The 25,171-nt window shown below is 57.7% G+C and overlaps 1 protein-coding gene across 1 annotated transcript in view; it reads left to right on the top strand.

The window, feature by feature from the left end:
• The first annotated feature begins 5,526 nt into the window (after positions 1 to 5,526).
• Positions 5,527 to 25,171, top strand: part of EPHA8 (EPH receptor A8) — a 36,032-nt gene continuing 16,387 nt past the window's right edge. Inside the window, exons 1-3 of the mRNA XM_060623370.3 lie at positions 5,527 to 5,806; positions 11,386 to 11,450; positions 17,800 to 18,463. Of these exons, the coding sequence (XP_060479353.2) occupies positions 5,713 to 5,806; positions 11,386 to 11,450; positions 17,800 to 18,463 (823 nt within the window). The 5' untranslated portion in view covers positions 5,527 to 5,712. The remainder of the gene's footprint in view (positions 5,807 to 11,385; positions 11,451 to 17,799; positions 18,464 to 25,171) is intronic.

The raw sequence follows: 25,171 nt of genomic DNA, 5'->3' as shown, positions 1-25,171 counted from the left end.
CTGTGGCTCCAAACGGTGGAAGTGATTGATTATGTGGAAACAGGAGGAAGCAATTAGTCTGTGCATGCCCGGCCATTAATAAGCCTCTTAGGTATTTATAACAACACTTCATTTACCCTCCAACCTGAGAACAAATATCCTGAGAACAGCCAGAAATACACCGAAGGGATCTCTGAGCAGCCACAGCCGTGGCCACCAAACTCAGTCTTTACTAACAGGGAGGTCCCTCACTTAGAGCCCACTGAGTCTTACTTTACACACAATTCTAATAAGCGCTCATTTTTTCTCAGTCCACACTAGAAGCAGCAACTCAGGAGACAGGTGGGAACCGTCAGGGGCAGGAGCCCCTGCGGCAGAGGGAAAGAAGCTGGCAGCTGGGGAGCCAGGAAAGACATGGAACCCTCTAGCAGAGAAGCCCCGGGGGCATGTAGTGAACAGGGCCAGCAGGTCCCCCACCCGTGGTCCTGAAGGCACCTCTGTCTTACGCTGTCCCACCACCAGCGGCTTGAACTAACTCATCTCAAAGTCCCTTTCCCACATCAATACGCAACGATCCTTTGTTCACAGTGACGATTCTGAGCCACTGAGCAAGGGCTAAATTACATTCGGTATTTTCTGCTTAAAGAGGACTCTTTTTTTTTTTTTTTTTTTGCAATATTTTAAATTGTAAATTTTATTTTAAGTTTTGGTGCCTACAGTTTCTGAAATGCTCCCTTATGTGGAAAGGGATTTTGTAATCGCCTGTTTAATTATCTGCCTCCCCGTTAGGCTGACGCTCTGTGAGAAGGAGGGCCACGTCTGCGTGGTTCACCGTCTTAATCCCAGCACCTCGCACGGCGCCCCAGGAGGGGCTGGAGACGGAGTTGTTGAATTAGCGAATGGATTAGTAAATTAATATCGCATACCAGGCAACATTCACTCAACAAACATTATCACATTTAACTTGGCCTATTTCTTTTCTTTCTTTCTTTCTTTCTTTCTTTCTTTCTTTTCTTTCTCTTCTCACTTTGGTCATACGGCTACTAGAAAAGAAAAGCGGGGGCGCCTGGGTGGCTCAGTCGGTTAAACGTCCGACTTCGGCTCAGGTCATGATCTCACGGTCTGTGAGTTCGAGCCCCGCGTCGGGCTCTGTGCTAACAGCTCAGAGCCTGGAGCCTATTTCAGATTCTGTGTCTCCCTCTCTCTGACCCTCCCCCATTCATGCTCTGTCTCTCTGTCTCAAAAATAAATAAACATTTAAAAAAAAAAAAAGAAAAGAAAAGCGAAAAAAGGTGGCACACACGACCTTTCCATCTGCTGGGGTTGTCTTAGGCATTCCTGCCCTGGCTCTAGAGGCAGAGGACGAGGCGTCAACACGTTCCCCGCAGTCCGGGTGAATCTTCCCTATGTAACGGAAGGAACTTCCTCATGCATGTCCCGGTGGCTGTCTCCGCTCCAGCCTGTGAGCACTTCCTGGGCAGGGCTGTATCTCCAGGGGGCCACCAGCACGTTCCCTTCGTGCCCATTAGAAACGGTAGAGCCCTTCATGCCCATTAGAAATGCCCATTAGAAGAAAATGGTAGAGGGGGCACGTTACAGATGGGAACACTGAGGCCCCAAGGGAGGAAGCAACAGGGGCCTCATGCTAGGAATCTGGCTCTTCCTAAGATCTCAGAGGCCCCACCCTCCGGCCAGTCCCCTCACAGAGTAAACCCAGGGAGAGTGAGAAGGGGCCGTGGGGTGGGCTTCTCTTCAGGAGTCTGAGGGAGACGGCCTGGGGGCAACAGGATGTCCGGGGCGGGGGTGGGGGGGTTAGGGTGGGGTTTAACCACTATCCACTACCCCTACCCCAACACTCACACCCACCCACCTCCTGCTAGAGCATCCCTTCTACCTACGCCGGAAGGGGTGCCCTGTGGAGTTCTCCCCTTGGGTGTAGGACTGCCCCGCGCCAGCCCCATCCTCTAAAACACGGTTAGCACCTTCCTGTCTCAGATCTCTTTTTAAAACGTTTATTATTATTAATTTTGTTTATTCATTTTTGAGAGAGACAGCATGAGTGGGGGAGGAGCAGGGCGGGGGGCGGGGAAGAGAGGATCTGAAGCGGGCTCCGCGCTGACAGCAGTGAGCCCAATGTGGGGCTCGAACTCACGAACCGCGAGATCATGACCTGAGCCGAAGTCAGACACCCGACTGACTGAGCCACCCAGGCGCCCCATCTCAGATCTCGTTACAGGTTCCCACGCGTGTTTACACCTGTGACTACACATGAGTCTCACAGCAACCCTTCGAGTTGGTACACATCCTCATTATCCTCAGATAGGGAAACTGAGGCTCAGAAAGGTAAAGTGAGAAGTACTTCTGAGAGGGCATTTCTCCCAGGAAATGGAGAATATAATGGGGCTTGTGTGAGGCTCCCTGCAACTCCCCTTCCCGCTCCTAGATGGAAAAGTCAAGGGTGGGGGGGAGGAGCCGTGAAGTGGGGGAAGGAGTCAGAGGCGGAGCCCCACCCCCACCTTACAGGTCCCTTAGAGCAAGGTCCCAAGGGGCCCACGTGCTGGCACAAAGCTGGGCGCTGTTCAGATTCGCCTCTCGGAGAGTCGAGGACCAGCCCACTTAGCAGGCCTGGCTAGCACACCTGCACAGCGATCGAGAAAGCAAGCTGTCCTGCAGCCCAGCATGGCCTTCAGCAACCGTGGCCTCAAGCACTTGGCCAGCGGGGTGTGGGCCCCTTGACCGGCTGCTCACTCATTCACTCACTCAGCAAACGTTCCCGGAGCACCCAGCCAGGACCCTCCGTGGCCGCTGCCCTCGAGAGGCTCAGAATCCAGTCAGGGAGGGGAGACAAACCAGCCACAAGCATCCCAAGTCCTGCCGGTGCACTTCACAGAGCTTCCCACTCCATCCTTAGGGCCTCCCAAGTCTTCCTCTCCTAGCCTTGAACATGGGGAGAAAGCAGGGAGTGCGTGAGAGAAGGGATGCAGAGTCGAGCCTGGGAGATGCACGATGAATGACAGCGTTGACGGTGACCATGACAGCGATCATGACACTGGGGAGCCTTGCCCCTGCCTTCACCCAGGGCCCCTCCCCAGCTGCCCTGCCTGCCTGACCACTCAGGAGAGGAAGGAAGGCCCCCTCTTCCCGAAGGTTCTGCTGAGACACCCACTTCTCTAGAAGAAGGGTCTAGTGGCTTCTTCCTTCCCATTGGTGGGTGGGCGAGTTGCCACTTGGAAACATAGGACAGGTGGGAGGGGAGAGCGTGGGAGGGAGAGACCTGGGAAAGGGCACACCTGGGCTGGGACACCCTGGGAGTTTCGGAGGGCGAGGAGACCACCGAACACAAGCCGCTCTTCCCCCCCACGGAACGCGGGTGAGATACATTTCTAATCTTGCTAGAGAGGATTCGGAATATGGAGCACACCCCTGCCTGACAGAGAATGGCCCCTCACGCTCACCCGGTCCTTCAAGGGTCCCCCAGTTCCAGAAGACTGCAATATGGGCAAAACCCAGGTTTGGCTGTCTCCACCTCGACCTGGAAATGCAGAACCCCGGCCTCCTCCCATCAACAAATATTTCTGGGAGCCCTGGTCCGGGGTAGGAGATGCCCACAAGTGCTCGTGACTGCATCCTGCGCTCTGTCTGCAGTTTCCGGTCCTGCCTTGCTCACTCCCCACCGTGCTCCAGGAGCGAGTTGCCAGCCACGAGCTCCTCCATCTGGGGTGCCCCGCAGGGAGATCTAGAGCCCTGGTAGCTGTGGCCACTTCACCTACAGGTTTGCCCACACTGTGCTGTTATTAAAAGGTTTGCATTCACTGCCAGATTTGTACATTGGGAGATAACCACATAAAAATTCCAGTTATAAGACCTCTCTTGAAAACACAGAAAATCAGGCCCCCATCCCCGCGGCAATGGTGGCTGAAGCTGCCCGTCTCATGTGAGCATTTGAGTTCGCCTCCCCAAGTCTAGTCCAATCTGCTGCCTCTACCCCCCAACATCCCCCTCTTCGTAGCATCCCTGCATGGCTTTTAGCTAGCGTCTGCTTGAATGCTCCTGGTAACAGAGGGCTTGCTACATCTTTGAGGCAGGTGGTCTGAGCAGTTGGTCTGAGGCATTTGGTGCTAGGAAAGGGCTCCTAACTTGAGCTATCTTCCCCCTTTCTATAACGAAGAAAGATGCACGGAAACGAAGTGGGTTTTAGAGTCCAGTGGATCTGGATCTGAGCTCCTCACTAGCATTTAACCAGCTGTGTGATCTAAGGCGAAAGACGATGGTCTTTCTTGGCTTCAGTTTCCTTAGCTGCACGTCGCCTGCAGGCTGTGTGGGGCTTTAAGTAGAGCAAGTTTATAAAGTGCCGAAAGCAGGGTCTGGCACGCACTCCCCAAATGGCCTCGATCATTCCGTATACCCTCCAGCCATGGGTCCAACCAACTTTTCCCGGTGAGCTCAGGGGCTGGGAGTGCAGCTGGAGAGAGCCGGGCAATGGTCTGTGCCGGCTAAGTCAGAGGCAGAGTCCAGACTTGTCCCAGCAGGCACCCACACTTGAGGGCCAGCCCCCAGGAGCTACAGGTTTCTTATCTGCTTCCTGGACCGCTCGGCCCTCCAGGTGCTCAGGGGCTTTGAGGAGAGCAGGCAGGGCTGCAGGAGGGAGCCCCCACCGTCCCTGCCCTCTGCAGGCAGCCTGTAGCCTTCCCAGGATGAGGTCCCTACTCCTGGGAATGGAAGTGGAGATGGGGAACGTCACGGGAGGGAAGAGCAGGCAATGATAATCCCCATCGTCCAAGAACACTTGCCATTACTGGGCGCCTGGCCGTGTGCCTGGCAGTATGCTGGGCCTTTACCCGAGTCCTTGAATATGAGTCACACGACGACCCTAGGACGGAGAGGCTGTTATCCCTGTTTTATAGTTATGGAAGCTGAATCTCAGAGAGGTTCAGAAACTTGCCCAAGGCCACACAGCCATGATTGAAAGTCTTGTGTGGTGTCTGAGCCTGCGCCCACGACCGCTGCACTCCGCCGCTCCCTAAAACTCTGGGCGTCTTCTTCATGCCCGGCCATTGGGGAGGGGAGGGGAGGGGAGGGGAGCGGAGGGAAGGGGAGGGGAGGGGAGAGGAGGGGAGCAAAGGGGAGGGGAGGGGAGAGATTTTGCCCCAAAGTGCTTCCGAGCCTCCGCCCGGGAACTAGTGAGTGTGCATCCCAGTGTGTCACCGCGCGAGGCACTTTGGGCGCGCGTGTCTGAGAGTAAAGCGTGTTAGCGTGAGTGTGCGGGAAGACGCCTCGCCTCGGTGTGCGTGTCCGACACGGGGACTCCCCCGGTGGTCTGCACGTCCCGGTGTCGCGGGGGCGCCCTGACCGTGGCTCGGCGGCGGTGGCTCCGGATCCACGTGCGGACGTGGGGCGCGGGCGGGTGAGTGCGAGCGTGCGCACGTGCGGCGGCGGGGTCCGCGGGCCGGTGTCCGCGGTGCGGCTCCGTGTCCCCCACCCCCACCCCCGCCTCGGTGCTGATTGGCTCGGCGCCGTGACGGGCCGGCCCCCGCCCGGGGCGGCGGCGGCGGCGGCGGCGGCGGCGGCGGCGGCGGCGGGCGCGGGTGCCCGCGTGTGCGCTGTGTGCCGGCGTGTGCGCCGGGGTGTGCGCCCGGCCGCCGGGTGTGCGGGAGAGCGAGGGAGCGCGCCGACGCGCCGGCCGCTGCGGCCGAGCTGGAGGGTGCGCGGCGCCCCCGCCCGCCCGGCCCGGCCATGGCCCCCGCCCGGGGCCGCCTGCCCCCCGCGCTCTGGGTCGTCACGGCCGCGGCGGCGGCGGCCACCTGCGTGTCCGCGGCGCGCGGCGAAGGTGAGCGGCGGCGGCGGCGGCGGCGGCGGCGGGGCGGGGGCGGCCGAGGGGCCGGGGCGCGGTGCCCGCTGCCCGAGGCTCAACTTCCTTCCCCTCGACCCGAGCGCGCGCGCATAAGGGGCTGGGATCCCTGGGTTTGGGGGCGGGAGGAGGGGGGGGGTGACAGGGATGGCACCGCGGGAGAGAACCGAGGTCAAGGGACGGCGCGATGGAGACGGGGACAGGACTGGGGAACAGGGACCCGTGGGCTGGAGGATGAGGGACAGAGGCCCCCGGGGGTCTGGGGAACAGAGGGCTAGGACTGAGGGATTTGGAGCTGGGAACAGAGAACTGAGGGTTGGACATTGGGGATGATGGAACAGGAGGGGGGCGGGTGGAGGGGGGTGGGACAGAAGACAAGAGGTATAGAGGAGAGGGAACAGGACCAGGGGACAGGGCGGGGACAGAGGACAGAAGATAGGTATACGGGGATACAAGATGAGGTTCGGAAGGCTGAAGAAGAAGAGGGCAGGGGTGGCCTTGAAAGGGGGGACCAAGAACTGAGGAAGGAGGAGCAGAGAGCGGGACCAGGTTGCAGGAGGACAAGAGAGGGGCAGGGGGTGAGAGTCTTAGGTGGGAGGGTTGGAGGGCTGGGGAGGTCACAGCTGGAGGGGAGGGGCAGCTCTGGGGGGCAGGAGGTGGCCCTGGGCGCAGGGCACAGTGAGGGGCAAGCCGAGGGGCTGCAGAGGGGCTGAGGCAGGCAAGGCCTTGGAGAGCAGGGTCTTGTCCAGGGGCAAGGCCTGGGCAGTCCAGTCACCCAGGGGACGAGGGGCCAGGGGGATGGGGGGGGGGAGGGTGGGAGCAGGAGTGTGGGCTGAGCAGTCAGGACAAAAAAGGTCTGGGAGGTGACCTCCTGGCAGTGGGAGGGAACAAGGAAAGCTGGGAAGAGGCACCCACCAGGTTCCCCCAACACCCAAGGTCTCACACCTGCACACCTACGCACCTGCACACACACACTCGTACACACACACAGTCAGTCCCACTGAACACTCCAGGTCCAGCCCAGGATGCCACCCTGGATTCTGTTCTGTACCCCACCCCTTGTCCCCCAGGACCCCCTCTGCCCCTACAGCTCTGCACAGAGGATGCGTATCCTGGTGCTCTGTGCAGGGTCCAGGGGCTGATGTCCTGGGTCCAGGGCTACGTTCTTACCCCGGCAGGATGAACTTCTTCCACCTGAGAGGGAGCTCCAGAGCCAGTGTGCCTCATCCACGCTCAGATATACCGGAGATCCACCCCCTTGCACACGAACAGCTCAGAGATACAGCTGTCCCCGAAAGCACACGTGCGCACACAGACACGCATCAGGATTTGCACGCATAGACCCAGGCCCGTAGAGACTCACTTGCATGGACAGCCCCCACCTCCAACGTCACCCACATCAGATACACAGAAGTGCAGCCAGTACACGTGTTCACACACATGTGGGGACAGATGCACGCACATGAAAATATGCACATTTATGGGCAGATACCACGTATTAAGAGGACCCTCAAACCTGCAGTTATGCCCACAGAAATGCATATGTACATATAAATGCACCCACAGATAAACTTACAGTCTCCAGTGAAAAAGGGACCACGTAGGGAGCAGGCACCATAGCAAGGGAGCTAAGAGGCGAGGTGGCAGGCAGAGCAGGGCCAGCTGGGCGGCTAGTGATGAGGTGCAGGTTCCTGGGACACCAGAAGAGAACTGAGTGAGGGTCAGGCCTGTGAGCCAGGAGGAGGGCGGGATTGGGGCGGAAGGGCCTGGGGGCTCTCGGAGCTATGACCTGAGAAGACAGTTTTCCCAGGTTTGGGTTGGAGGGAGGGGAACAGTTTCTCATCAGTAGATGCCGAGGGGTCCACATCTGGGATCCGGGCTCTGGGCTTTGGGCAGTACACGCTCAACTCCTCTCTTCCATTATCTTCTCCAGGAAGGAGGCAGCACCTTCCAGAATTGCAGGCTGGCAAACCCCAGAGTCCCCCTGCAGAGGTGACTTTGAACAGGCTCACCTGCCGAAGGCAGGCCACTGGCCTGAGAGAGAGGACATGTCCAGGGGAGGGGCAGCAGTTGGGGAAGAGACAAGGTCCACAAAGAGAGGCAGGAGGGAAGTCTTTGTCTAGGACAGGGCTAGGCATTGTCCAGGGGCCCGTGCATGCCATCCAGTCAATGCAGCAGGGTACCCACGGTGGGGCGGAGGGCAGCCACGCAGGTTGGACGGCCTGAGGCGTAGGTTCCACGAAGGACAGTCCTTCCTCCGGAAGGACACGAGTCCCTCCTGGGATCATCCCTGGGCTGGTACAGTGCCAGGACTGGCAAGGGAGACTGTTGGAGCTCCGGGAGGGGCGTCTATTCCCAGCTGGGCTCTTGCAAAGGTGGCAGTGCCCCAGCCTGGCCAAGTGCCCCTACGCCAGGTTCCTGCCAGGGGAGAGGAGGGCCCTGCACCTGCAGAGATGCCCCCCAGGCCCCACCAGGCTCATAGCCCCTTATCACTCTCTGGTGTGGATTATCCACCACTTTGGGGTGATCACCGAGGCGTTCACAGCCTGGCTGACGTCCCCTGGCCACCCGAATTCTCCAGCCTCACCATCATGCACCGCGTCCTCAGGGAATGTAAATCAATTTAAGTATTAGTCTCAGCGAAATGGAATGGGGGAAGGTGACAGTGCTGGAGAAAAAAAGAAATCGCATAATGCCTTCCACAGTGGAACAGGAAAGGCTTAGGAATTATCTGTGCTTCTCAGAGCAGGAGAGGGACCCGTTTGATCTCCCAGAACAGCCCAGGCGGGTAGGCCCAAGAGGGATGCCCATAGACATCTTGCAGATGAGGAAACTGAGCACAGAGGGGTTAAGTGATTCAGTTCCCTGAAGGCCCTGAGAGATGGTGAGTTCAGTCCTCCCATTGGCAAATGCGGAGACCGGGCCCAGAGAGAAGAACTGACTTCACAGATGTCACACAGACCCATAGGCCAGCAGTGCAAGAGGCAGGAGGGAGCCCAGGCCTGGTGACCAGAAGGGTCTGAATTTCCAAGGGGACTCAGGCCTGGGCCAGGTGGGCCTCATACTGGAATTCTCTCCAGTCTGAAGACACCTCCGGTGGGCCTGGAGCTTTCCTGGACAGACATCCTGCATCCCCACCCCACCCCCGGACCCCCCTAGGAGGGTGTGTGAGGTAGGGAGGAGGGGCACAAAGGGAGAGGAGAGGAAGGCAGGGTCAGGGAAGCTTCTGGAAGGAGTCACAACAAGCAGCCCTGGAATCCTATAGCTCTTCCTGAATCCGATAGAATCGACTTTTGACTTATCTTTGGCTTATCTGAGCCCCCTGGCTGGCTGATCAAGAATCCGCAGCAAATGTCGTGAGGCTTCCTGGGGTGGGAGGGGTCTGGAAAGCAGGGTCTGCAGACACCCACCCCTGCCCTGAGAGTCAGGACCCTCCAGCGGGCAGGAGTCTGAGTGGTGGACATTTGTTCTGATTGCCCCTGGGTCGGGGCAGGTCTGAGCTGCATTCAGGGGAAGCTGGAGAAAGGGCCCTCCGGGTCCAAGACCCCATCTGGAATGTGGGTTGGAATGGGGGAGCCCCCGGGTCCCCGGCCCCGTCATCTCCCCGGACTAGGCTCTGCTAGTCTGGGGGAAACTGCAGTGCGGCCCCCTCCCCCTCCCACCAGCCAGCAGGAGGAGAGAGCTTGCCTGACCCAGTTTTCTCTCCATTGCCTGAGAGGAAGGGAAGGAGGCGGGAGGGCTTCTCTCTGCCTGCGCCCCTGGCGTGGGGCCGGCTTGGGGAGGGGAGATCCCTCTGCGGACGCTGGCTCCGTGGCCTGATCCCACCTGACCCCTGGGGACCCAGGGAGGCGGGCAGAGGCCCGACCCTCGTTCTCCGAGCTCTCTCTCCAGCCGGCCTTCCCTCTGGGGGCTCTGACAATGGGGTGGGAGGGTAAGAGGAGGGAGAAAATCAGCAAATAAGAGAGAGCATCCTGACTCCAGCATTTCCTGAAGACACTTGTCTCCATCTTTGAGGGGCAGGCGCAGAGCTATGCAAATCACAGGCAGAAGGACACCCAGCCTCCCTGCAGAAAAGTTCCAGGAGGGCCCCAGCTTTAACCCTCTGTAACCTGGCCCAGCCAGCCTAGTTGGAAGCCCATGATCGAAGGCTGGGAGAGGGGGTGCGTGGGAAGAGAGAGCGAAATGGAAAGCCGTGGGGAGGTGGAACCCAAAGCCCTCCGAACAGTCATCACCAGATAGATCAAAGGAAGCAGGGGCCCAGAGAGGGGAAGGGACTTACCCAGGGCACACAGCATTTGAGATTCAAACCCTGATTTCTGAACAGGTTAGTGCCGCTTCCTCACCTCAAAGTGAATGGGTAGGTCTGAGGTGCAAGGAGAGAGGCAGGAGGGGCAGGACTTCGGGAAAGGGAATTCGCGTTAATAAGGCATTGACTCCGGGCTCCACAGTTTACCCTCTGTCAGCGCTAGGTATTATTATCCCCATTTTACAGAGGAGGAAATTGAGGGTCAGAGAAGTGAAGGTCACCTGCTACTGTGTAGCTGCATTGAGAGATGAGCCCAGCAGTGTCTGGTTCCAAAGGCAAGCTCTTCTCTGTTGTGTTGTGGAGGCTTTGCAGGTTCCCCTTGGAGGATCTGGCTTAGAATAGACTCGCCTTCCGGGCCAGCACTCCTTTCTCAACCGCGGTGACTGCTCACGGGTCCTGCCAGGGCTGGGGGCGCTGTCTGCGGTTGCCTCGGCAGGTGCTCTGAACACCAGCCCTGCCGGCTCCGCCTGTGGGGCTCCAAGCATGTTCCCGAACTTCCCCGAGGCTCCGTGTTCTCATTGGTAAAGAGATAAGAATCAGCACCTCTCCGCAGTTGTGCAGGTCACAGAGGAGGCGTCCAAAGCGCCCCTCGCAGAGCTCAGCACATAGTAGGTGCCGAGAGGCCGCTCTTACTCCTCCCAATCTCTTCGCATCAGACGTGCACGGAGGACTTATTAGGTGCCAGGCATCTCCAGCGAGACGGTGGTGATTGCAAAGCCGGGGCCAGTCCTCCTGTGGGACAAATGACCGCAGAGTGTGAATGTTGGTGGGTGCTTTTGGATGCTGTCGTGTCCCACGAGAGAGACGGGGATCAGGTTGTCCCTCACAACACCCTGTAAGACAGGATCCACTGTCACGCCCATTTTTCACAGGAGGAACCTGGGGCTCAGGGAGGGGCAGGGACTTGTTCAGGGACACACAGCTCCTAAAGTGGCAAGGCTGGGATTCTGGCCCGGGCCTCCTGGACTCCCGAGCCCGTCTCTTAACCATCCCGCTGCATCACCAACCAGGGAAACCCAGCGCTTGGGGCAGCTTGCGTTCTGGGGGTTTGGCCGAGGTGGTGGAAGGAGGCTTCGGGCAAGAGGGACAACTCGAACCGAGCCTTGAAGGAGAAGGGACATGAGAAAGACCACAGACACAGAGCTGGTGTGGGCTGGCCTGAGTGAAGACCCGTATGGCCAGGTGGGGCTGCTCTGTGGGACAGGGGAAGGGTGTCCCAGGGGCTGATGCTTTCTTGTCTCCTGTTTTACAGTGAACTTGCTGGACACATCAACCATCCATGGAGACTGGGGCTGGCTCACGTATCCGGCTCATGGGGTAGGTGATAGGCAGTGGGGCCAGCGTCATCCTCTATGAGCAGAGAAAGGCTCTGACTCACAGTCTTATCATCAGATAGATCAAAAGGAAGCAGATGCCCAGAGAGGGGAAAGGACTTACCCAAGGCCACACAGCAGTTAGAAACAGAGCTACTGATTCTTTCCTTCCTCCTCCCTCCCTTCCTTCCTTCCTCCCTCCCTCCCTTTCTTCCTCCCTCCCTCCCTCCCTTCCTTCCTTCCTCCCTTCCATCCATCCACTATGCATTCATTCCTACCCTCCCACCTTTCCGCCTTCCTGCTTTCCTACCTTCCTACCTTCCTCCCATCTTCCTACCTTCCTTCCTTTCCTGTGTGCAGACCCTTGGGATTACAGAACCATCTGGTGCTGGGCTGCCAGTCCTTAAGTGTAAGGCCCCAAGTGTGGGATCCTTATATCTGGGTTCTGGGCCTACAGAGTCACATGCCACAACTGGGCCCAGGGTCGCCGGGGACGTGCCAATGGCCAGGAGCGGCCAGGAAAGGGCCCCAGCCAGGCCTTTCACGCCTCTCACGCCCCGTCCTCGCCAGGAGCTGTCCAGACCCCTGGACCCCCCCACCTGCCTCTCTCTTCTGTCAGAATCATCTGGATGGCACTGCTAGAACCCACTGTGGCCAAACCCCCAGGCCCATATGGCCTCCACGGTGACCCTGGGCTGAGCCCATCAGGTCTCTTTGGGTTGTGTGCTCTCAGGCAGGGGGCCCCTCCCATCTTCCCGGGGAGCTGGCGCGGTAACCTCAGGGTGTCCAGGGACAACGCTGCACCGTCCCCGTCCCTCCACGTGTCTTATCCAGATCCCAGGGTGAGCAGGGCAGTCAAGCCAAAGTGAACCCGTGAGCCTGGCAGAGGCCCGATTCTGCCATCGACAAACGGGTGGCCCTGGTGGTCACCACTTCACTCCCTGAGTCCCAGTTCCCCAGCTGTTGGAAGGGATGTGCCTGTGACAGTGTCATGGGGTTTGCTGCAAGGGTGAGGGGAGGTGACACCTGGTCTGGGCACCGTGCCTGGCACATGGTGTGCCCTCACTGGGCACTGTCATCGTTATTAGTGTGTGTCAGTTACATGTCACATACGTGTCCTCCTGCAAGGGTGCTCAGAAACGCACCCTCACATCCCCGCCATAGACACAGGCACATCGAGTACGCATGACTTGTTTCATGAACACTGGCTTCCGCGGCTCTGGAGATGAGGGGAATGATATTAATGATGATGAGGGCGATGTTGATGTCAAGAGTTAGTGTTCATGAAGGGAGTAGGGGTATGTCTTCACTTTGGGGTAGGGTTTTTGTTTATTTAAGTAGGTTTCAAGTGATAGGGTTTTAGTTTGTTTTAAGTAGGTTTCATGTCCAGTGTGGAGCCCAGCTCGGGGCTTGAACTCATGACCCTGAGATCGAGAGTTGGACACTTACCCCGTTGAGCCACACAGGCACCCCAGGGTGGTGTTTTCGTCCGGGTCATTTGTGGCCTGTGGCTGGGGTCAGGACAGAGCCCCCCTCTTCTCTCCCTGGAGGTTTCGTGTCCTGGCAGCAGTAAGCTGAGTCCATTGTCATCAGCCCCCATGCAGCAGGCTTCGGGGAGCTTCTCAGGCAGGCCACAGGGGCCTAAAAACCAGGAGGGAACTCCTTTCTGCCAGAGCAGGTCAGCCCTGCCTGAGGGTAAAGGCTGGGTCTTCGGGGTATCTCTGCACCTCCCTGGGCCTCAGTCTCTCTTTGTGGAATGCTCCTCTGTGTGTGCCCCCAGATGGCTGTCTCCCAGGGGTGAGCATGGGTGAGAAAGGGCTTGATAAAGTGGGCCAGCTCTGCCAGTGGCGGGGGAGCCGACCTTTGAGTGGGTGACTGCCTGGCTGATGGCTGGGTCAGCATTTCCCCTGAGACTCAGCAGCCAGGAAGGAGTGGGCCTGGCCCCAGGTTGGCTCTGGGTGTCTCTGTCCCTCTGTCCTACTCAGAACTTAGGACTTGGTTTTTAGAGTAACAAGGAATTGTAAAGGTTTTAAGCAGGTGGGGAGCATGACCAGACTTGTCGATGATTTTCTGGAAATCTAAGGCTTGTTTGCTTGCAGAATGCTCTAAAGCACGGCTCAGAGTTACCTTACTTGTTTAGGAGTTAGAACAAATAACGTATATTCACATAGCTCTGAATAATTCACAGACATTATCTCGTAATCCCCACAACCCATCCTGTGAGTAGGTACAGCCACCCCATTTCACGGATGAGGAAACTGAGGCTCAGAGCAGCAAGAAATAATTTGTCCACCATCAGGCAGGTTCCAGATGGTGGACTCAAACTCCAGTCTCTCCGGCCCGGAGCCTGTGCTGAGTCCCTGGTGTTCTCTTTGGTCTGTGTCCTCATTGTGAGGGGGTGGGAGGCAATCCAGCGTTGTCTGCTCAGCCAGGGGCCACCTTCCACCTTTATGGGACCTGGAGAATGGGCTTGTCCAGAGAGGAAGGAAGGCTGGGTGAGATCCCTGGGTCCCAAACTCTGGACGCCGAGCCTGTTCCAGGCTAGCAGGTGAGGCATACAGATCCCTGCATCCAGGGGGTCTGGGGAGGTGCCTGGGAATCTTTTGTTTCATAAACTTTCCAGGTGATTCTCCTGCCCAGCTGGCTAGGGAGCCTGTGGACGTGGTCCTTGTGTTCCAGGCACCCCTCTGATTCTGAAGTTTCCTAGATAGCCTGGGAACAAGGGTCATCCAGGGCTGTCTCCAGCGTCAGCAAAATGACCAGATTGTCAGGCAAGGCTGCACGGCCTAGGAGCCAAGAGTCTGGGTCTTGGATGAGCCATTACGCTGCTGCCTTTAATCAGTGTGACTCAGGCAAGTCACTTACCTCGCCTCCACCTCCCCGTTTATAACACGGGGATGATCGCAGTTGCCATCAATGAGGATGCATGAAAGGGACATTTCCTGGTGAGAAATCGGAAGCCCTGAGAAGTTAAGCAACTCTGCTAAGGTTGGGGGGAGTCTGGCCCCAGGACCCAGACTCTTAATCAGGATGTGCCCCTCCCTCCACACGTTGGGACGCACTCCCCCTCTTCTGGTGAATTAACCGATGATGCTGCCCTGGGATGAAAGTCACGTTCTGTTGTCTCACCTGATCCCCTGGAGTAGGTGGGAGGGGCTGGAATCAGCCCCTCCCCGCCAATTTCACGGGAGCGCAAGCTTCAGAGAGGGGAGGTGATGTGCCCAGGGCTGCACAGCTGGTCCAGGGCATTCTGTTCCAGACAGAGGACGGAGTTGCAGAGCAGTGGTGGGGGCCGGTGCCGGGGTGGAGAACAGGGCTCATTCCATCCTTGCACCAGCCTCCAGGAATTCGTGCCTCTCTGGGTGTCTGCAGCAGCCCCTGGGGCCGGCAGGGCAAGGCCAGGCCATTGGCACCGGTAGGGCGGCTGGAGCTGATTAATTTATCCAGGTTCCTGGCAGGAAACGGACAGGGAGCAGCTGGCTGGCTCTTTGGTGCTCCGTTAATTGTGACAATGACTTTAACCCCAGATGTGACACCACGCTGCCCAGAGGCCCTGGCTGCGGTGGGGGGCACAGGGGGGCCCTGTAGGGGTAGGGGGTGTAGGAGGCATCAACTCTCGGGTGAGGCTGGCACACTGCGGACCCCTTCCCCAGGGGGCCCGGAGGCAGGCGCCGGTGGGCTAGGAAGATGCTGCTGGGTCGGCGTTGTAGGAGTCCTGTTCCTCTGGTGCCTTGCTGGGCCAGGCCCAAGCCAAAGCACTTGGCAGCCTACGTCTTTCGTCCTCTCGAGCCTCACTGAGGCGGGCCTGCCTGAGCCCCATTTTACAGGGGTGGGCACTGAGGGTAGAGACCACGTGGCTGGCCAAGACAAGGAGAGATGGAGGGGCTTTTGTCAGACTTCAGACCCCCGAGGCCCCACTCCAACCCTTATGAATTACTCAGAGCCCCACAGATTCTCAGAATGTCATGAGGAGCAGTTTTTACCTCCCACCCCCCTTAAGTAAGAGGATCTCTAGTTCAAGGGCAACTGCCCATAGAGGCCCGAGAAAAGGACAGCAAGGCATTGCATCTCTGGCCGAGCCAAGGCAGGGACCCGGAGCCCGTCCCCTCCATCTGCCCTCAGCCCCCAGCCCTTCCTTGGGGCCATCAGGAGTCCACTGAACTCAGCCCACAATAACTGCTTCTGGCCAACCAGCATTCTGCAGTTGAGGAAGCTGGGGCCCAGAGAGGAATGGGAGCTTGCCCGAGGTCACACAGCAGGTTAGAGACCAAGAGGTCTTGATCTCTTGGCTCCTGGCTCATTTGTCAACACTGGATCTTGGAGGTGAATCTTCTGTGTCCAAACTGGGCTATTTGGTGCTCGTGGGACATTGCTCATACTCCCCCCGCAAGAGCTTCCTGCTTCAGCCTGCAGGAAGTTCCACCCCCCTCTGGATGCCCATCTTCTTTGGCATAGAGCACCCTACCACCTTGTCTGATGCACTGTGAGATGGTCAAGGGGAGGGAGAATTTCTGGCATGTTGCTTTCCTTGTTTTTAAAAAAGTTGTGGTAGGGGCACCTGGGTGGGTCAACTGGTTGAGCTTCTGACTCTTGACTTCGGCTCTGGTCATGATCCCAGGGTTGTGAGATCGAGCCCCGCGTAGGCTCTAAGTGTGGAGCCTGCTTGGGATTTCTCTCTCTCTCTCTCTCTCTCTCTCTCTCCCTCTGCCCCATCCCCCCGTTCACTCTCTCTCTAAAACATTAAAAAAAAAATTTAATGAAGCCGTTGAACTGGGTTTAAAAAAACAATTGTGGTGAAATACACATAACATAAAATTTCCGAACCACATTCTAACCACTTTTTAAGTGTACAATTCAGTGGCATTAAGTACATTCACTGTGTCGTGTGACCATCACCACCATCTATCTCCAGAACTTTCATCTTCCCAAACTGAAACTGTCCGCATGAAACACCAGCCTCCCGTTCCCCAGCCCCTCCGGCCCCTGACAACCACCATTCCATTTTCTGTTTCCGTGGATCTAAGTGCCTCGTATAAGTGGAATCATAAAATATATGTTCTTTCACCGGCTTATTTCACTTTGTAGAATATCCTCAAGGTTCACCCATGTCGTAGCATGCATCTGGATTTCCTTCCTTTTCAAGGCCGAATAATATCCCATTGTTTGGATATACCGCATTTTGTTTACCCATTCATCCAACGATGGACCCATTTGGGTCATTTCTACCTTTTGGCTGTTGTGAATAATGCTGCTGTGAACATGAGTGTGTAAGTATTTGTTTGAGACGCTGCCTTCGATTCTTTTGTGTATATATTCCCAGAAGTAGAGTTGTTGGACCGTAGGGTAGTTCTATTTTTGACTTGCCGAGGAACCTCCATACTGTTTTCCACGGTGGCTGCACCATTTTACTTTCCCACCAACAGGGCACAGGGGCTCCAGTTTCTCCACATCCTCACCTACATTCGTTATTTTCTGTTGTTTTGATAGTAGCCATCCTAGTGTGTGTGTGTGTGTGGAGTGGTATTGCATTGTGGTTTTGATTTGTATTTACCCTAATGATTAGGGATGGTGAGCATCTTTCCATGTAGTATTTGACCATCTGTATATATTCTTTGGAGAAACGTCTATTCAAGTCCTTTGCCCATTTTTTAAATTGGGCTGTTTGGTTCTTTGTTGTTGAGTTGTAGGAGTTCTTTATATATTCTGGATATTAATCCCTTATCAGACACGTGATGCGCAGGGCTGTTGCCTTTCGCTCTGTTGACTGTGTCTGATTTATTTCTGAATCACTGATAACCTGGCTAGCGCCTGGCCCAGAAACCACCACGTTCAACGTCCCCACATCCTAATACTCCCTTTCTCAAGGATCTGAGGCATAGTCAGGTTCACGAATTAGAAAGATCCCTCTGGCGACTGATAGGGAAACTGGACCCGTGGGCTCCCTGAATCACTCAAACAGAATACCCCCAAACTCCCCCCCACCTCCGGGAGTGTTTGGAGTCGCCATGTAGAAACAAGGTTGGATTTTGTAGCTTTGGCATCAATTCCAGTGCTGGCTCCACCGGTCACCAGCCGGGTGACCTCAGACATGTGGCTCACACGTCTGAGCCTGTCTTTGCTCCAATGCAGCAAAACACGCTTTCCCAGAAGGATGTGGAGCTCTCTAGAGTGCCTGACGTCTGTGACAGTCCAGTAGGAGGTCAGCAACCCAAGGGCAGAGACCCAAGTTCCATCTTCTTCCCCAGGATGCCCCCGGGGCCATGCATGTTGCACGTGGCACGTGGCCGGGGCGACCGGCAGGAGAGGGCGAGGTGCTGCCTCTCGCGTCAGCGCTGTGCTCTCTCTGCCCGCAGTGGGACTCCATCAACGAGGTGGACGAGTCTTTCCAGCCCATCCACACGTACCAGGTGTGCAACGTCATGAGCCCCAACCAGAACAACTGGCTGCGCACGAGCTGGGTGCCCCGCGACGGTGCCCGGCGGGTCTACGCCGAGATCAAGTTCACCCTGCGTGACTGCAACAGCATGCCCGGCGTGCTGGGCACCTGCAAGGAGACCTTCAACCTCTACTACCTGGAGTCGGACCGTGACCTGGGCGCCAGCACGCAGGAGAGCAAGTTCCTCAAGATCGACACCATTGCGGCCGACGAGAGCTTCACGGGGGCCGACCTGGGCGTGCGGCGCCTCAAGCTCAACACGGAGGTGCGCGGCGTGGGCCCCCTCAGCAAGCGCGGCTTCTATCTGGCCTTCCAGGACATCGGCGCGTGCCTCGCCATCCTGTCTCTCCGCATCTACTACAAGAAGTGCCCCACCATGGTGCGCAACCTGGCTGCCTTCTCGGAGGCGGTGACGGGGGCCGACTCGTCCTCGCTGGTGGAGGTGCGGGGCCAGTGCGTGCGGCACTCTGAGGAGCGGGACACGCCCAAGATGTACTGCAGCGCCGAGGGCGAGTGGCTGGTGCCCATTGGCAAGTGCGTGTGCAGCGCTGGCTACGAGGAGCGGCGGGACGCCTGCGTGGGTGAGTGCGCCACGCGGGGGGCACGTGGGCTCAGTCCGGGCGGGGCGTGGGGGCCGTGGCGGTCGGCAGGGATCCGGGCGGCGAGCTCAGCACCTGGGAAGATGGGTGACCCTCCAGGGTTCGTGGGTCAGCGAATACACCAGGCCGCCTGCGTGCGTGGGAGCGTGTGTGTGGAGCAGGGCAGAGAGAACGGAGGCAGGCACGCCGCAGCCGGGTGGTGCCCTCTGTGGGCGCCGTGGAGGGGTACGTCTAAGCACGCCCGTGTGCTCGGGCACATACCTGTGTGAGGGAACGATTCTAGGAGCTCACGTGCGTCGGGCATCGTTTTAGGCACTTTTCACATATTAACTCATTTAGTCTCCGGGCCTCCCCTGTGACATAGAAGCTACTCTTATCCTGGTTTCATAGACAAGGAGACGGAGGCACAGAGAGGCAGAGGAACTTGCCCGGGGGCACACAGCGCGGGAGTGGCAGAGCTGTGACTTGAACCCAGAAGTCTGGCACCCGAGTCTGTGCTTAAAACCGCCAAACTTGTACGGAGTGGAGGGAAGTGGAACCAGTCCGTGGGTGAATGAGTGCAGTCTGGGGCACCCAGGGGGTACTCTCTAGGTTGGGTGTGTCACTGGGGCACCTGGACCAGCCTGCCGGTGTTTGGGGGGGAGGGGGATCTTACCCAGGGACCTGTGGGAGGGGACAGCCAAGGTCCTTGTGAAGGGGAAGGCGGAGAAGGCAGCAGCGTGGCACCTGTCTCCCCATGAGCATGCTGCTGGGGTTCCCACGCCAGAGACTGAGAGCAGGACCCACCACTGTGCCCCTCTGGGGGCAGTGTCACGAGGCATCCCAAGCACCCGGGTCACCGGGAGAGTCGGCTGGACAGACAGCTGGTGACCCAGCTGTACTGGTCTCCTCCTGGTTGCCCTCTGCCCTTCCTTGGCCTCCCCGGGGGCTGGGCACACGGCAGCTCAGCCACTCAGAGCATAGTGAAGCCTGCTGTTGGGACCACTGGTTCTCCTGGGGAAGGAGGAGGTTCCTGTGCAGGGAGCAGAGAGACTAGGGCCTGGCCCCAGATAGGAATTGGGACGGGGCCCATCCCTCGGCCCCAGCAGGCAGGCAGGGCCCCTTAGTGCTCACAGGACTGAGGAGGGCACAGGCTGACAATTTCAGGTGATGCTCAAGGTAGTTCTGTGGGATCAGGATCTCCCGTGCAGCCACTAGGCCCTTTCCAGCCCCTCTCGGGGGGCTCTGGTTTCCTTAAGAAGTCCTTCTTCGCACTCCCAACTGCTGTGAGTCTTTGCTTCTCCAGAACCCTAACCCCCAAAGCACCTTCTGTGACATTTGCCTGTTTCTGGACTTGTTCTATCCCTGTGGCCTAGTTGGCTCTCAGGCTCCCAGGCTCCCAGCCTCTCCTGGCTCCTATCACAGCCATCCCTGTGCTTCTCAACTTCCCACTGGGTAATTACAATAACAAACACCCCCGTTGCCTTTACAGCTCACAAAGGGATGCTCACACATCAGTTCGTTGGCTCACTGTAGCAAGGCGGGTATTACCATTCCATTTTACGGATGGGAAAACTGAGGCTTAAGAGGTAGTGTCGCTGCATAGGCCTCTCGGCTGGTGACAGGTAGAGCTGGGGCCTGAGTCAGGTCTGTCTTGCTCGGAGCCATGTGTAGGTGCGTAACCTATGCCTGGCCCAGCACCAGCGCTCTCCCTGCCTGAGCTGGCTTCCAACATCCCCTCGTTCTGGTGCGGATAATGAAGTCCCTTAGCGACAGTTTGTTGAACGTTTGCCACGTGAATGAGCGCTTCTTACTCCTCACGGCAGTTACTCATTTTGTTGAGCATCTAGTGTGGCCCAGGCACGGGGGTTTCGGCACAGGGAGTCCGTGCAGCCGGGGAGTTCACACACTTTCTCATGCTTACAAAAGTCCTCTGAGTGAGGTCGTGTCTCCCCATCTTACAGATGCAACAAACTGAGCCCCTTCCACCTAAGTCACAGAGTAGGGCTCTGATCCCAGGCTGGCTCCCTCCAGAGCCCTCAGCTGCTCCCTCTGTCCCTAGAGCCTTCTGCCAGACCCCACCGCCCTCCTCTCTGGGGTAACATCAGAGCAGTTAGGAACTGGCATAGCACAGGCCATAATAATCAGGCCAGCTGCTCAGCAGATACCTGCTCAAGGTCAGCCGCTGGCCCCCACTCTGGTGCAAGTAAGCCCCTTGTCTGTCCAGCGTGCCGTGGGACACACTTGCTCGTGGGAGGGAGACTGGTCTTCCTGACTGGGGGATCGGGGGTCTCCGGTGCTGCTCCAGCCCCCTTGTTTGACAGGGGTGGGGAGTGGAGCCCAGAGAGGGAGTGTGTTTTGCCCAAGGTCCCACAGCGAGTCAAGGGCAGGACTCCTGGTAGAAGCTCCCAAGTCCCGGGGCGCCTGGGTGGCTCAGTTGGTTGAGTGTCTGACTTCAGCTCAGGTCATGATCTCAGTTTGTGAGTTCGAGCCCCGCATCAGGCTCTGTGCTGACAGCTCGGAGCCTGGAGCCTGCTTTGGATTCTGTGTCCCCCTCTCTCTCTGTCCTTCCTCCATTCATAGCTCTGTTCTCTCTCAAAAATAAAAATAAAAAAAAATTAAAAAAAAGAAGCTCCCAAGTCCCGAGCAGCAGGACCGTCCCAGGGCTGGGAGAGGCCGAGGCCAGTCTCGTTTCCTGGCAGCACTGGCACATTAATAAAAAATAACAAAGAAATGTCAAAGCAGGGTTAGGCAATGGCGGCACGTTTCGAATTTTACATCTAAATCACAATACAACATAATTATGCCAGTTGCGAGATAATTACAGGTTTTATAAAAAATATTAATTCCTAACGCACGGCAGGCAGTGAGGTTTGGGGACGGGATGCCAGTGGTAGGTGGCACGGGGAGAGACTTCGCTCACTCCTGTCGCGGGTTTCTGTGATGGTCTGTGTAACCTCCTTTGAAGAAGCAACGTGGGTCTGAAACTGAGCCCCCCCCCCCCATGCGAGGCCCTGCCAGCAGTCCCCATCCTCACCCCTCCTTGGGTGGGTACCCTGAGAGTGAGGAGGCTGGGGGGCCAAGCAGGAGCTGGGAACAGACTGGGGGTGCCCTTCTGGGCCGCTTGAGTTGTCCTCTCAAAGCTGCGGCTCCCCTCCACCGCCGATCCACCTGCGTGGGACTCCCTGAGGACCGTGGGCCCCTGGCTTCTCCATCGGACAATTGTCTCTGAGCAAACCGTTGAGGAGGAAGGCTGGGCCCTGGGGTCCCCGCCTGCCCAGCCTGAACCCTCCACCTTCCTTCTAGCAAAAGGAGGGGATCCAGAGCCTGAGGCCTGCAGCAGGGGCCGGCCCACGGCAGTGGCCTCCCTCCCGGCCTCCCTTCCCCCTGGTTTCACCCTCACCGCTCTCCTCAGAAGTGGCCGGGAAGCACTCAGTTTGACAGAGAAGACAGTGAAAGCCCATGGGAAAGGGACCAAGCCGGTCGCCCGGCTCTTTGAGGCCTCACCGAGACCCCTCAGGCCTCAGAGACCCACAGAAGAACGTCAGAGCCAGGCGGAGCTCGTCCAGTCTGCCAGTGGGGAAATGGAGGCCCAGAGAGGTGGTGTGACTGGACCAAGGGCACACAGCTAGGGGTGTGATTGCATCCCAGATCTCCCAACTCCTTGAGCAGAGCGGTCCCCTCACAACACAGTTCCAGACCCAGGCCCCACCCCCCCACAGCTGGCTGCAGCCCCCTCCCCGCCAGGAAGGGGAGAGACCACTCAGAACATCACCCAGCAGAGCAGCAGCCCCGAGTCTGAAGTCCTGGTTGCCGTCCTTCCCGTCACCTGGACGCAGAATACAAACCACCCTCCGAGGCCCTAATCATTTTTCTATAAATATCAGAGCGTCTCGTTTCGGAGGGGGAGCATGAGCGACGAGCTCTTTTGCCTTCCTGTGTTTAAAATCTGATTTAGAATTAATTTCCTTTGGTCATCCACCGGCAGACGCCTTATTTGTCAAATCTCAGGCTCTTGGCGGGGGAGAGGGGAGAGGTGGTGGGGCCTCAGGCAGCTGCCGGCCTGACAGGCGGCCTGGGCAAGGTGCCCTCGGCAGGGGCAGCAGCCCCGCCTGGCTCCCGGCCGACACGCGGGCCACGCAGACTCCGGAAGCACCCTGGGTCGCCGGGCGGGGCCGGGCCCCTGCCCAGGGCCGCTCCATCTGTCTCGGCCATTAATTCCCGGCTCTGCCTCCAGGTCTCCGGGCTCCCCGAGGCCTGGTGATTAGTATTCTTATTAAAGATTATTTTATTTTCATTGCGCGGATTAATCTGGCTCTGACACGTTACAGCCATATGGGTATTAGCAGAGCGCGTGAGAACCGCCCATCGGTGAGCGGCAGAATGGCCAGGCCATCTCTAAGTCCCGGTCCATGTTGAGAGGCTGGTGGGGGAAAGGCCCGGGCTCCAGAGGCTCCCCCACCTGGGTTTGCATTCTGGCCCAGCGAGGAGCCTAGAGCAAGGCACTCCGCCGGTTTCCTCTCTGCCAAACAAATGTATTAATGGCAGCCACGTAGCATCGTGATAAGTGCCGGGCGCTGTCCTGACATGAATTCACATGCATTTGCTCATGCCATCCTCACAACAGCCCTGGGAGGTGGGGGACTATTATTATCCCCATTTTACAGATGAAGAAACTGAGGCCCAGCAGGCTGCCTAGCGTCCCTTCGCCTAGAGCAGAAGAGGAGCCCAGGCAGCCTGCTTCCAAGTTTCCGCTCTTAACTGACAAGAACCAGATGGACTCTGAACGGCCAGGGGCTCAAGACCCGCAGGCTGTCGTGCTGTGCTTGCTTTATGCCATGAATCACCCCAGGGTGTCACCATACGTGTGCTGTGTGCCTCTCACTGCTCTGACGGCACATTGAGAGCAGGACCGACTCTTCGTATCTCGGCTCCATGGTAGAATCTCAATAAATGTGGGTGAAGGAATAAATGAGGGGAGGAATGAGCGAATGGTCCCCAAACTGCTAGCCGACATGGGTCACTGTCATTCAGCTCAACAACAGGCTGTTTGCCGATGAAGCGCAAAACCTTCCTCTGCCCCATTCCTGGGCCTGGAGGAAGGCTCCTAGGCTGTGCCCCAGGGCTTTGTCTCCCGGAGGGCTTCTAGGAGGAGGAGGTGAGATCACAGTGTGTCAGCTAGGAGCCCCAAAACCCGGAGCTCCCAGGGAGCCCTGAGCCCTCGTGGGTCTCTCCAGGGGGGAGGGAAGAAGTCTCAAAACTGAGGCACACGTTCGCCAACTCTCCAACCTGTGAGCCCCTTCTGGCTCCACCCCCTCTGAGTCTGGGAAGCGGTATCATTTCTCCCGATGCCGGGTCTTCTCTCAAGCCTGTAGCATTTTACAAATTAACTTGATTTTAGCTGTTATAATACACAGTGAACTTCCCGGTGGTCCCTGTTGCAAAGGAGGTCAGGTCCGTGGTACAGCTGAGGACCACCCGGCTAGGTGGCATTTGGTCCTCCTTGAACTCCCGGGATCTCTCCCTGCTGCAGAGCAGATCACGGCGGGATTAGCTCACTTTGAAAATGTGGCGCTGACCGCTTCTGCTCCGAGCCAGACTCTAGGAAGTTTGAGATGAATAGGGCAGCCCTGCCCTTGTTCACCAGGAGCTGCCCACAAGCAGCTTCCGGTTTAGGAGGAGGGCCAGATGTACCGATACACAAGTACAGCCATAGTGTTATCGGTGGCGATACTGAGCAGGGACTGCAGAAGTGGGGCAGGGAGGAGTTGTTTCTACGCACCTGCATATGTGTGTGTGTGCATACACGTGGAGGTGTGGAGAAAGGCTTCGTTCCAAGGGACAGGAAGATGAATCTTGAGAGTTTGACAGGTGGACAAAAAAGACAAGCCATCTCAGGAAGAAGGCATAGCACGTGCAAAGGCCCCGAGGCAGGAAACAACCTGCTGGGTGTGGGGAGTGGCCGGTCCTTTAGTTTGGCCTGTGGATGGCGAGTGAGAGGTGACACTGGAGGAGGCTGCGGGAGGGCTGTGCCTGCCACGCTTTATTGTTAGGCCGTGAGGGTGTGAACCGGCAGTGACCAAGTCAGGTGTCGTTTCAGGGAGTTCCATAACGTAGAATACCCCCACTCCCTGTGTGGCTGACAACTTCTTACTGCTTAGACACGATTCAAATACCATTTCCTTCCCTGAGAAAGTAGCTCCTCGCACAATTTGCCCTTTGCCACCTCACCCGCTTTATTTCCTTCCTGGCAATGATCACGGCCTCGTTTACCACACTCCAAGGTGCTGGCTCTGTGAGGGCAGAATGAATGGCAGTCACACTGGCAGCTGGGACTGGGGACTGGGGAGGCAAGGCTGGAGGCTGGGTCATCCAGGTGAGAGATGAAGCAGGTGTGGCGGAGGCCGGGGAGAAGGTCACGTACAAGACTGGTCAGTCCTGGTCACGGTGACAGGCTCTGGGAGGGGCGGGAGCCTGCGAGTCCTGGACAGTCAGCATTGCTTGGGGAGCTTGGAAAACAGATCCCCAGGCCCCACGCCTGGCTCTTCTAACTGGCTGGCCGTGGTGGGGCCTGGAATCTATATTTTTATAGGGGTCCTATCACCTGGGTCTCTTTTCCAGTCACATTCCCACCCGCCCCATTCCCTTCCAGCTTTCGTTCCTACCCAAGTCCCAACCCCAACCCTTGGATGCTGAGCCTCCTGACCCCCA

This window comes from Panthera onca, chromosome C1 (genome assembly GCF_046562875.1).
Source record: "Panthera onca isolate mPanOnc1 chromosome C1, mPanOnc1 haplotype 2, whole genome shotgun sequence".
In the NCBI taxonomy this organism is placed as follows: Eukaryota; Metazoa; Chordata; class Mammalia; order Carnivora; family Felidae; genus Panthera; species Panthera onca.
This window is presented reverse-complemented; position numbering and strand designations above follow the sequence as displayed.